This window comes from Pagrus pagrus, assembly GCF_965226575.1.
Source record: "Pagrus pagrus genome assembly, chromosome: 5".
NCBI classification, from domain to species: Eukaryota; Metazoa; Chordata; class Actinopteri; order Spariformes; family Sparidae; genus Pagrus; species Pagrus pagrus.
This window is the reverse complement of record NC_140189.1, coordinates 26,650,089-26,662,613: the sequence shown is the minus strand read 5'-3', so window position 1 is coordinate 26,662,613 and position 12,525 is coordinate 26,650,089. Positions and strand designations below refer to the sequence as shown.

Below are 12,525 nucleotides of genomic sequence, written 5' to 3'. Positions count from 1 at the left end.
CGCCAAAGGCAGACCACGCTGTATAGTTTGCAATGGAGACGCCTGGACAACTCTTCATGCGATAAACTTTCAACAGCGATAGCTAAATGGGTGGCTGATTAACATTATTTAGGTAACCTTTACAAGTGTAAAGTTGGACACTACATTGTGTTAGTATTACTAAGGAATGTTACATTCAGGTCAGTATGCCCATCTGTTGTTGCTTGTTGGGCTTGAGTTTACCATGTTATGCTTTGATGTTATTCTGGAGAATATTCTGGAAAGTATTTGTCGTTGTTTTGGATTGTTGCAATAATAATAAACATATATTTGCATAAAGCAAGCATATATGTCCACTCTATCCCTTTAAGGTACATTTAGAACAGATAAAATATGTGCCATCAATTTGCAATTAATCGTGAGTTAACTATGGACAATCATGCAATTAATAGCGATAACATATTTAAATTGAATGACAGCCCTAGTTTTAACTACCTCCATCACACACTCACCTGTCATGGTGAAGACTCCCACCGCAAGGCTGATCCCTCTGTTGCCCAGCAGACTGACCTCTGTCTGGTCTGCCTGGCTGCTCTTCCTCAACCGCCTGGACTTCATGGAGGCCCAGATGCCGGTGCCAAGCACCAGCAGGTAGAAGAACACCATCGATATCAGTCCTGGGACGTTCAGGCTCATCGTGCACTGACTGAATGACTGTCTGTCTGCATTTATTGCATGTTAAAACAAGCAGGACCAGATTTCAGTGAGGAGAGAAAAACAAAACAACAAACATCAGGAGTCAATCTAGTAATTAAACCTTTTTTACATTTATTTATTTGAATTTAATTGTGATCAATCAATCAATCAATTAGACATTAATTGTATAGCACCTTTCATTCAACAAAGGCAACATAAAGTGCTCCACACAATAGATACAGTAAAAAACATGAAGGTATAATTTATATATAAAAAAACAAAAAAAACAGACAAAACACTAATTGATAATTGACACCACAAGTCTACACAAAACCTGACAACCCATGCCACCCCAGCGCAACCTGACAGTGCCCCAAAGAGTTTTGCATGAGGCCACAGGACACCAGGACCCTCCAGTCCCCAACTGCCCCAACAAATGGCCACCAGGGCGTCAGCCAGGCGACCGTCAAAGATCTTAGGGTTCACCAAGACGCCCTAAAACCCACGCACAACCCCCCAAAGATTCAACCACTCACCCAAACCACCGAGCCTGTGTCATTAGTTGCAATGAGAAAGACAGAAATGTATGTGGGTGTGCTGGACTGACTGTGAGGAGTAAACTCATCTGACAGGTCTGTCTGTCACATCGTATCTCATTGGCTGATCGCGGCTGGCCCACTGGTTAAGTGTGAACTGATGGACCACCCAAACCACCAAGCCTTTGTCATCAGCTGCAATGAGAAAGACAGAAATGTATGTGGGTGTGTGTTTATGTCGTGGTATTATAGGTATGCTTGTATGTACAGTACAGACCAAAAGTTTGGACACACCTTCTCATTCAATGAGTTTCCTTTCTTTTCATGACTATTGACATTGTAGATTCACACTGAAGGCATCAAAACTATGAATTAACACATGTGGAAATATGTACTTAACAAAAAAGTGTAAAACAACTGAAAATACGCCTTATATTCTAGTTTCTTCAAAGTAGCCACCTTTTGCTCTGATTACTGCTTTGCACACACTCTGCATTCTCTTGATGAGCTTCAAGAGGTAGTCACCTGAAATGGTTTTCACTTCACAGGTGTGCCCTGTCAGGTTTAATAAGTGGGATTTCTTGCCTTATAAATGGGGTTGGGACCATCAGTTGTGTTGTGCAGAAGTCAGGTGGATACACAGCTGATAGTCCTACTGAATAGACTGTTAGAATTTGTATTATGGCAAGAAAAAAGCAGCTAAGTAAAGAAAAACGAGTGGCCATCATTACTTTAAGAAATGAAGGTCAGTCAGTCCGAAAAATTGAGAAAACTTTGAAAGTGTCCCCAAGTGCAGTCGCAAAAACCATCAAGCACTACAAAGAAACTGGCTCACATGAGGACCGCCCCAGGAAAGGAAGACCAAGAGTCACCTCTGCTGCGGAGGATAAGTTCATCCGAGTCACCAGCCTCAGAAATCGCAGGTTAACAGCAGCTCAGATTAGAGACCAGGTCAATGCCACACAGAGTTCTAGCAGCAGACACATCTCTAGAACAACTGTTAAGAGGAGACTGTGTGAATCAGGCCTTCATGGTAGAATAGCTGCTAGGAAACCACTGCTAAGGACAGGCAACAAGCAGAAGAGACTTGTTTGGGCTAAAGAACACAAGGAATGGACATCAGACCAGTGGAAATCTGTGCTTTGGTCTGATGAGTCCAAATTTGAGATCTTTGGTTCCAACCACCGTGTCTTTGTGCGACGCAGAAAAGGTGAACGGATGGACTCTACATGCCTGGTTCCCACCGTGAAGCATGGAGGAGGAGGTGTGATGGTGTGGGGGTGCTTTGCTGGTGACACTGTTGGGGATTTATTCAAAATTGAAGGCATACTGAACCAGCATGGCTACCACAGCATCTTGCAGCGGCAAGTTGGATCATCATTTATTTTTCAACAGGACAATGACCCCAAACACACCTCCAGGCTGTGTAAGGGCTATTTGACCAAGAAGGAGAGTGATGGGGTGCTGCGCCAGATGACCTGGCCTCCACCGGACCTGAACCCAATCGAGATGGTTTGGGGTGAGCTGGACCGCAGAGTGAAGGCAAAAGGACCAACAAGTGCTAAGCATCTCTGGGAACTCCTTCAAGACTGTTGGAAGACCATTTCAGGTGACTACCTCTTGAAGCTCATCAAGAGAATGCCAAGAGTGTGCGAAGCAGTAATCAAAGCAAAAGGTGGCTACTTTGAAGAACCTAGAATATAAGACATATTTTCAGTTGTTTCACACTTTTTTGTTAAGTATATAATTCCACATGTGTTAATTCATAGTTTTGATGCCTTCAGTGTGAATCTACAATTTTCATAGTCATGAAAATAAAGAAAACTCTTTGAATGAGAAGGTGTGTCCAAACTTTTGGTCTGTACTGTATGTGACCAACTTTTTGTTGTGGGAGTGAAAGACTTCCCTGATTTCCTCACTTAGCTTATAGTGAGATAAGAGAAGTACTAGTGGCATTCATTGGCATCTGCCATGGCCTCTTTTTTGATACTAGTGGCTTTAACACAACCATTAGGCTAATCATTATTTCACCCACAGTGTGAACTATAGCTTTTAATCCAAATGCTGTATCTTTTCAGGAGAGTTAGTATTTGAGATCCCTCCCCGGCCACATTATTTGTTGCAGCATTTGTGACCGTTTGAATGATAATCCAAGTCATGCCTGTCTTCAGTAAACAGCACCAATGTGTTTTACCCATGTTTAGGGTTATTTGACCACATAGGACCTTCTGCCAAAAATGTGCAATTACTAAGTGGAAGCGGAAATGGACAACTTTCCAACTTTACCCCTCGTTGTATTACTTTGCGGCTGTCACAGACACAGCATTAGCAACAAGGCGACCGCTAGCAAAAAAAACCTAAAAAACATGAGAAACCCGATTTGAGATCCACGTCCTACATCCAGAAAACATAGCAACGTGTTTTAAAAAGTCTTAATATAAAAAATGTATTAATCAGATACATATTTTTTCTTAAGAATGAGTGAGACATCTTGTGTCTTTCACATCTTTGTTGAGAGCACGGTGTCGATCGAAGGTGTACTTCTTAAATATCTTTTACTTTATGCTCTCTTTCAAACTTAGCGCTGGCTGAATGATGTTTGAACAGGTACAGATTTAAAAGTGTTACAGTGCTAGCGGCCTGAACTTCTCGCACTGTGTTTTCATAATGAAACCGATCGAAACCAGAGCCGATAAATACCTGTGACTACTGCAGAGTCATTTTATCCATGAGTGAATGCAGGTGATACACATGCACATTGAAGACACGTCAGCGGGTGCTGTTGGGGCTTTTTTTGTGCAGTCTGAGAGGGGTATTGTTGATCTGGTAGAAACAATGCCAGTTTTGAACCGTCTCATGACCCAGCAGAAAGAAAAACCACATAGCAGCAAGGGAACAGACTTTGAAACAAGACTGGTGCTCTCCACAGAGTGAATGCCTGCCTCTTCACCTTATTTGCCTCCTCCATTGGCTTGGTTATCTCCTTTGCACTGTGAGTTTCCGCGGTTATTCAAGTTGCTCCACTGTCACCTGGGGATAGCGACCAGGGACAACAATGCCTTTTCTTGTTTTGGTTGCGCAATGGCAGATGTGCTTCCTCTGTGCCGTAATGCAAACTTAATTTTTGCTGGAAAGATTTAGCTTGGTTGGCCGGCTAACTAGCATAGTGAAGGTGAGGTTTATAGGGAACCAGTCTATCAATCTGTCCTCCCTAACTGTTCAGACTTCTCCAATGGTATATATCAGTTGGACATCCACTTGTGAATGCCAAAATATAACTTAGCTCATCCAGGCTGGGATGAGGGTAGATTTTCTTGCCACAGAAAATGCCTCCTCCAGGCTGTCAGTTAACCCAAAGCTTGACATTTCTTGTAAATCAGCATGACGGATCTTTAGCTTTATAAAAGCAGATGTTTTCCCTTTCCCATACAAGCTACTTGTGGTGTCACAGCCTGTGAAGGTGGCACGCAGCTAGACACACAGTTAAGAAGTTGGAGTTCACAAGTTTCATGGAGACGAAATCATGGAGACGGAAGGAAAAAAGGAATGTTCAACCATAAAAGTACACCTGTCATCCACCTGTCAATCATGTAACTCCAATCTCGTGAGGTTGAAAACCATTGACAGTTAGCTGGTGAAAGTAGGCTATGTATTAATCCTGCTGGGTAAATTGATGTACTATAAAACTGTATTTTATATTCTTTTCATATATGTTTAAGATCTTAATTGCAAAGTAATGTTGGTAACTATAGCTGTCATAAAAAGTAAAAGTAAAAACCTAATGTAGCCTACTTAATGTTGGTGGAGTTTCAGAATAAAGTAACTGTAGAACAACACGGAAATACTCAGGTAATGTTACAAGTTGGCTACCTCACACAGTAATGTTACTTAAACTGAATAGTTTTTAAACTGAAGAAAAAAAAAAAAGACTAAATGAATATACAGTGTCTGTACTTACCTGTCGGCTGTCTGTGTGAGTGAAAGTGTCTCCTCTCTGTCTTTCTGTGTGTCTGCTTGTTGGTCGGTCAGTCTGTCAGTCTGTCAGTCTGTCTGTCTGCCTCTTGGTGAATCTGAGTCTCTTGCGAAAGAGATGAGCTTATCAAGGGTAGCCTAGCCTACTTCACATAAGTTAACTGAGGGATTACCTAACTTCTTTTGGGAGGTTCAGCACTGGACAACACTCCCGCTGTGAAAACTGTTCCCCACCAGGATGAAAAGGCACTCTGCGTTGACATAGCTGAGGTGCTAAGGTCAAATCATGGAAGGCCCCAGGCCCTGACAACAGGGAGGCTCAGGGAATGTGTCCCATCATGTCCCATCATGTTTCAAAACTGCCTCCATCATCCCGCTGCCAAAGAAACCTCAAATCACATTACTCAATGACTACCGGCCCATCGCACTCAGTCCTATTATGATGAAGTGCTTTGAAAGGCTGGTAAAGGAGCACATCACCTCTAGACTCCCTGCCACATTTGACCCCTTCCAGTTTGCCTACCGGCCAAACCGCTCCACTGAGGATGCCATCTCCACCGCTCTTCACTTGAGCCTTGCACACCTGGAGGAGAAAAACACTCATGTTTGATGCTGTTCCTGGACTTCAGTTCAGCGTTTAATACCATCATTCCACAGCATCTGGTAGACAAACTGGGACCCCTGGACTTCACGCCCCCCGTGCAACTGGCTGCTTGACTTCCTCATGTCAGCGTGTTCGTTTGTTTGAGTGAAGACATACAACGATGTTCCGTTTAACTATTTATTTAGAATTGTATCATTAAGAAAGCATGACCATGGACCTTTCTCTGTTAAACAAACTCTTTCTTTAATGGTGATGGGGTAGTCAAGGGCACATTGGTTGTCCTTCACTGTCCTTCCTAGTTCTTTCAGTTTGTCTATCGTTAAAATTTGGTTATGACTCAGACCGTGACACTCTTGATTTTTATAGAGGTCATCAAAGTAATCTTTCCAGATTTTGCCATTTTTTAAAGGGGTTGGTCTCTGTACGTGGGTTTCTGTTGATGTTTTTCCATAATTTCCAAAAGGTGTTGTCATTTATGGCTTTTTCAACTTTGTTGAGTTCTCCCTCCATATGATGCATTTTTTTCACACGAAGGAGTTTTCTGTATTCTTTCAGGGCTTGGACATATTCAAGCCGTCCTAATAGGTCATTTGGGTTCCTCCTCTCTCTCTCTCTCTCTGACTGAGCGGAGCCGCAGCGGACAGAGAAGCGGCTTTAGGCTTAACACACACACAACACCGTATTACAAGGAACTGTGTACGATAGATTAACGTGGCGTTTTTGTACCACCGTTTTTTTTTTTTACATCCCTATGCACAACAGGAGTTTATTTATTCATAAAAAAAAAACACAACAAAAAGGCCACTTTTTAATACGAGGCAAAAAGGGCAGGGGCTCAAGCACCCCTTGGGCCCTATGTGTGCACGTGCCTGAGTACAGCACACAGCACACAAAAACAGAGACATGATAATGTAGCTCCCCACAAGACATCTCACTCAACCATTTCTCTTTTAGTCCTGCAGATTTGTGGTCAACATGAATTCAGTCTCATTCTGAACTTCAGGTTTCTCCTCGTCTCTTAATGGTACCGAGTTGGATGTCGGTTTTTTGGTTTTCACTTTAAATACGTCCCACCTCTCAGGAATCAGTCCTTTATTGAAGAGCAGTGAAGCCAGGTAGGAGAACATCAAAGTGGCAACAAGGTTGGACAACATGCAGATTGTCCTCACAGGAGAGCGCTGGACATATACACCATCCTCAAGGGTGCAACCTGGGAAGTGGAGAATGACTGGCAACCCTATCAATGGCTCACCTCTCAGCACTCTCAACAGCACTGCGACCAACAAGCCCATGATGGAGCCGTAGCCATTGGAGATGTTACAGAAGAGGACGCAGACGAGTTGAGGGAACATGATGGTGTAGGTTATATCTGAGCCCAGGATCCAGAAAACCATGATGCTGTTCTGTAAGAAGGTGAGCGATGTGCCAGCCAAGCCCACCAACACCACGGTGGCACGGATCACCCACTGGAGCTCTCGATCTGATGCCTGCAGGGGAGAAAAAAACATTGAAGCAAAACACAAAATAAATAACCATGATTCTGTTCTTCTCCTCTGGTCTCCTCTTACCTTGGTCCTCAGGATGTTCTTATAGATGTTGGATGTGAAGATGGAGGCAGATGACAATAGAGCAGAGTCTGTAGATGACATCACGGCAGCAGCTACTGCTCCAATACCGATGATGGAGATGTAGTTTGGTGTGAAGTGCTGCAGAGCAATGGGCAGAACCTGACTGGCCTCACCACGCTCGTATGGGGACGGGGATCCGTATGTGGTCATGTTCCAATCTGATGCCAAAAATGTAAAACTGTGAGATGAATAATGTGGTCTCACTAGTTTTTCTTTTTAATTCTATCGCTGTACCTGTTGATGCCGCGACGGCTCCAATCAGGACAGGTGCGACTCCAAGTATGAGGACGAGGGGAGCTGCAATAAAGCAGGTGATCCTGGCTGTAAATGACGAAGAAGCTGACAGGATCCTCTGGTGGAAGGTCTGATATCCCAGATTACCTAGAGACTGGAAAGGAAGAGAAAGGAATGTTTCTTTGAGTCTGTTAATATCATTAACGTAAACAAATTCTAATTACATTGAAAAAATGCATTATTTGTGATTAAAATAATGATTGTTGGTAATGTGCTGTATGAGCAACCCCCACAGATCTATCATGTTACTGCTTTCAGTCAGCCACATTACAGTGAGAAAATGCACAACCAAAATGGCGGATCAAGTGGCCTACGGGGAGCATGAAAATAAAATGGGTCCAAAAAAGTGACCCTGATGCACCCCACAAAACCAGTTGAGAGCAACCACTGCTGCTCTCTCTTGGTGCTGAGCCAACTTTGAACGGTATTTTTGGTACGACTGTGTCAATGCATGAATGCTATACCATTATATCCTCCAGCTGAATGTGTGATTAACCAGAAGTACAAGTTTTTCCACGTCACATGGCAACCTACTGCAGATTCCTTCACTAGTCCTCAGTGTCTGCACGTATACAAAACAAGCAACATTACAAACTTACTGAGTGTAGTCCTTACCAATAATAAGATATTATCAATCCACATCCACGCTCTGTCTTCATCCACTGAACCAACCCAGGGGGCCTGGTAGGTGAAGTTGAAAGCGGTCTTGGTGATGTCAGCTGAATGGGGGTTCATCAGGATGAAGGGGACACATAACCACTGCAGAAAAGACAATGAGCCACTGACATACACATTTTGAAATGTACATATTCGCTGGATATTTCTCCGCTGTGGAAGAAATTAATTTCGATATGAGTGAAGAACTCACCAAACTAATGAATATGAGGGTCAGCTGTATGACGTCTGTGTAGGCCACAGAGTAGAGGCCTCCCATCAGCGTGTAGAAGATGGCTACAGCAGCAGAGATCCAAATACAAAGAGTGTAGGGCAGATCCAGGATCACACTCATAGTTGCACCTATGAGGTCACACCGACACATGTACAAATTTAATACATCTAACAATATCAGACTAATTCCTTATTCTTTTTAAATATCCACTGTGCATATCCGGATTGTTAAATCTTCAGTTCAGTTAAAAACAGATTATAGTCATAGTTGATTATTGCTGACCTGTTAAAGTTATAGTTCTTCTCAACTTTTCTTGTTGTATTGTAATATATTGTTATATTTTAAGTTTCAGTGTGTAAAACTGGGATGTAAAATACTACTAAGTTTTTCAGACTAACAAGTTGATAAATTCAACAGCTGTCGAGTCTCCCCTCACAGTAAACCTATGGACAGGTGACAGGAGGTTCACAGCAGAACAAATTGTTCTTATCCTGTCATGACATGAAGATACTAAAAAGTGCTTTAGCGTGTCACCAGGTAACTTTCCTGGAAAGATTATTCAGTCCCGAATACAAGATGCTTGTTTCTTTCCTGAGAATACACCGGTGCATAGCAAGACTGCACGTGACAGGCACGCCCCTATTAACACCTTCCAGCAAACGAATAACAAGTTGATGGTAATTATATATAATTATCACGTTGCTAAAGATAAACAATGAGAGAAGGTACAGAATGTTTTATGGCAAATGGAAAAAGAATGTGAGAAAACCTGAATCAGTGTCACTTACCTAAACCAATAAGAGTTGCTGTGACCCAGATTACGTCAGATATCAGCAGCGCCATAGACAGAACTCCACTTATCAAATTTCCATACTTGATCTGGAAGGGGTCCATCATCGTCACATATTTTTTGTCTCTCATCGTCTTGGCGAAGAAGAGCCCACCTTAATCGAATCACACAAAGGGAGACAGATCTGTGGCACTGCACGTATCATAAAGTATCAAACTTGTATTTGCCACAGAGCTTATTTTCTGCAGTAATCCAAAATCCAACACAAAAATCTCATCGGTTTCTCGTGGAGGGAACAAGGACGCTGCTAATTTCCAGGTTAGCCTACGAAAAACATGTCATCCCTACATCACTCTGTTAAGCAGCATGATAGCAGTAAGTGTGTTAATGTAGTCATAATGTTAATGATTATTCTCTTTTGTTATTTCACAGACCACACACAGACACTAATATTGATATTGATATGTTGATATGTTGTCCAGCTGTGACATCACATTGACTGAGAAATATACAATATCTTACCAGCCACTAAAGACAGAGCACTTGCTAATGGTATAACAGCCCAGGTCAGTCCCATGGTTGGATTGTACACCACCTCTGTCACACCAACGATGAAGCCCCCTCCAACCCATGTAGCTGTAGGAAGCATGCATATGCACGTGAGTAAACAACCACACACACGCTTTTTCGTTTGTTTTCTTTCCTTCAGTGTGTTATAGGTTCTTGTGCACACTATGTCGTCAAGTCACACATTTTAAATGTCTCGCAGCTAGTTTGGAAAGTAAGAAATCAGTAAACACAACTAATCTGTTGTTGTTCACGGTCCTGGGTCTGGCATGTGTGAGCTGAGCAATCAGAGGAGACAGGAGGAGGGGTCTTGAGGAGATAGAGGGGGGATATAGTGCTGCAGCGCTGTAAAAAATTATTAACCTGAAAATTATTATTATTATTATTATATTATTGGGAGAGGTCCATCTTTAAAGAAAGGAGAAACACATCAAAAAGGTACTAAAGGGGTGAAAGATAAAGGTTACATATAGAAATATATAAAGTTTTTTCACCAACTGGTTTTGCTCAATGGTGTGACAGCTTGACATTAAATAAAACCTTTGTGAGACTTCATAAACTCCAATGTATATAATTACAGTTTGATTTGCCTCACAGTGGTATTCAAGGGTGCAACCCAAAACTAGTTATTCTACTTCTCTTTCATGTGCTTTACACACTAGGGCTGTTAATAATGCGTTAACACAAATTCCTCTTAACAGCAATTAACGCACGTTATGACCCTCGGCCCCAACCAGTAGTTTGAAAAATCAGGAAGCGATGCAGCCGTAACGTTGTGGATATATATAATTTAATATTTCAATTGAATGACAGCCCTAGTTTTAACTACCTCCATCACACACTCACCTGTTGTGGTGAAGACTCCCACCGCAAGGCTGATCCCTCTGTTGCCCAGCAGACTGACCTCTGTCTGGTCTGCCTGGCTGCTCTTCCTCACCCGCCTGGACTTCATGGAGGCCCAGATGCCGGTGCCAAGCACCAGCAGGTAGAAGAACACCATCGATATCAGTCCTGGGACGTTAAGACTCATCGTGCACTGACTGAATGACTGTCTGTCTGCATTTATTGCATGTTAAAACAAACAGGAACAGATTTCAGTGAGGAGAGAAAAACAAACAAAACAACAAACATCAGGAGTCAATCTAGTAATTAAATCCTTTTTACATTTATTTATTTGAATTTAATTGTGATCAATCAATCAATCAATTAGACATTAATTGTATAGCACCTTTCATTCAACAAAGGCAACATAAAGTGCTCCACACAATAAATACAGTAAAAAACATTTTAAAATGAAGGTATAATTTGTATTTTAAAAAAAACAACAAAAAAACAGACAAAACACTAATTAATAAAAAACATGCAGTAGGGTCAAAAAGTCTGAGACAACCAGTCAAAACACCTTTCCCCCAAACACAAAATCACCCTCCACACTTTATACGATAACACCAGCTCGATAATCTGAGTGAAACGCCGAGTCCCTGAAAAATGCACATGAATCTCAGAGGATTCAACATGCCGGCATTGACACCACAAGTCTACACAAAACCTGACAACCCATGCCACCCCAGCGCAACCTGACAGTGCCCCAAAGAGTTTTGTGTGAGGCCACAGGACACCAGGACCCTCCAGTCCCCAACTGCCCCAACAAATGGCCACCAGGGCGTCAGCCAGGCGACCGTCAAAGCTCTTAGGGTTCACCAAGACGCCCTAAAACCCATGCACAACCCCCCAAAGATTCAACCACTCACCCAAACCACCAAGCCTTTGTCATCAGCTGCAATGAGAAAGACAGAAATGTATGTGGGTGTATATATGTGGGTGTGTGTTTATGTCGTGGTATTATAGGTATGCTTGTAGGTCTGTGCCCAACTTTTTGTTGTGGGAGTGAAAGACTTCCGTGATTTCCTCACTTAGCTTATAGTGAGATAAGAGAAGTACTAGTGGCATTCATTGGCATCTGCCATGGCCTCTTTTTTGATACTAGTGGCTTTAACACAACCATTAGGCTAATCATTATTTCACCCACAGTGTGAACTATAGCTTTTAATCCAAATGCTGTATCTTTTCAGGAGAGTTAGTATTTGAGATCCCTCCCCGGCCACTTTATTTCTTGCAGCATTTGTGACCGTTTGAATGATAATCCAAGTCATGCCTGTCTTCAGTAAACAGCACCAATGTGTTTTACCCATGTTTAGGGTTATTTGACCACATAGGACCTTCTGCCAAAAATGTGCAATTACTTTGCACTTACATTACTTTTGTTTTTTTGTGCAGTCTGACAGGGGTATTGTTGATCTGGTAGAAACAATGCCAGTTTTGAACCGTCTCATGACCCAGCAGAAAGAAAAACCACATAGCAGCAAGGGAACAGACTTTGAAACAAGACTGGTGCTCTCCACAGAGTGAATGCCTGCCTCTTCACCTTATTTGCCTCCTCCATTGGCTTGGTTATCTCCTTTGCACTGTGAGTTTCCGCGGTTATTCAAGTTGCTCCACTGTCACCTGGGGATAGCGACCAGGGACAACAATGCCTTTTCTTGTTTTGGTTGCGCAATGGCAGATGTGCT

At 42.4% G+C, this 12,525-nt stretch overlaps 1 protein-coding gene across 1 annotated transcript; it reads right to left on the bottom strand.

Annotated features, from left to right (window-relative positions):
* Positions 1 to 6,734: 6,734 nt before the first annotated feature.
* On the bottom strand, positions 6,735 to 10,985 carry LOC311256976 (high-affinity choline transporter 1-like; the record flags this gene model as incomplete). Its single annotated transcript, XM_084352391.1, has 8 exons — positions 6,735 to 7,274; positions 7,356 to 7,573; positions 7,650 to 7,803; positions 8,325 to 8,468; positions 8,578 to 8,726; positions 9,387 to 9,542; positions 9,911 to 10,024; positions 10,802 to 10,985. 8 exons carry the CDS (start codon positions 10,983 to 10,985, stop codon positions 6,738 to 6,740), a joined length of 1,656 nt encoding a protein of 551 aa, XP_084208517.1. The 3' UTR covers positions 6,735 to 6,737.
* Positions 10,986 to 12,525: the final 1,540 nt, after the last annotated feature.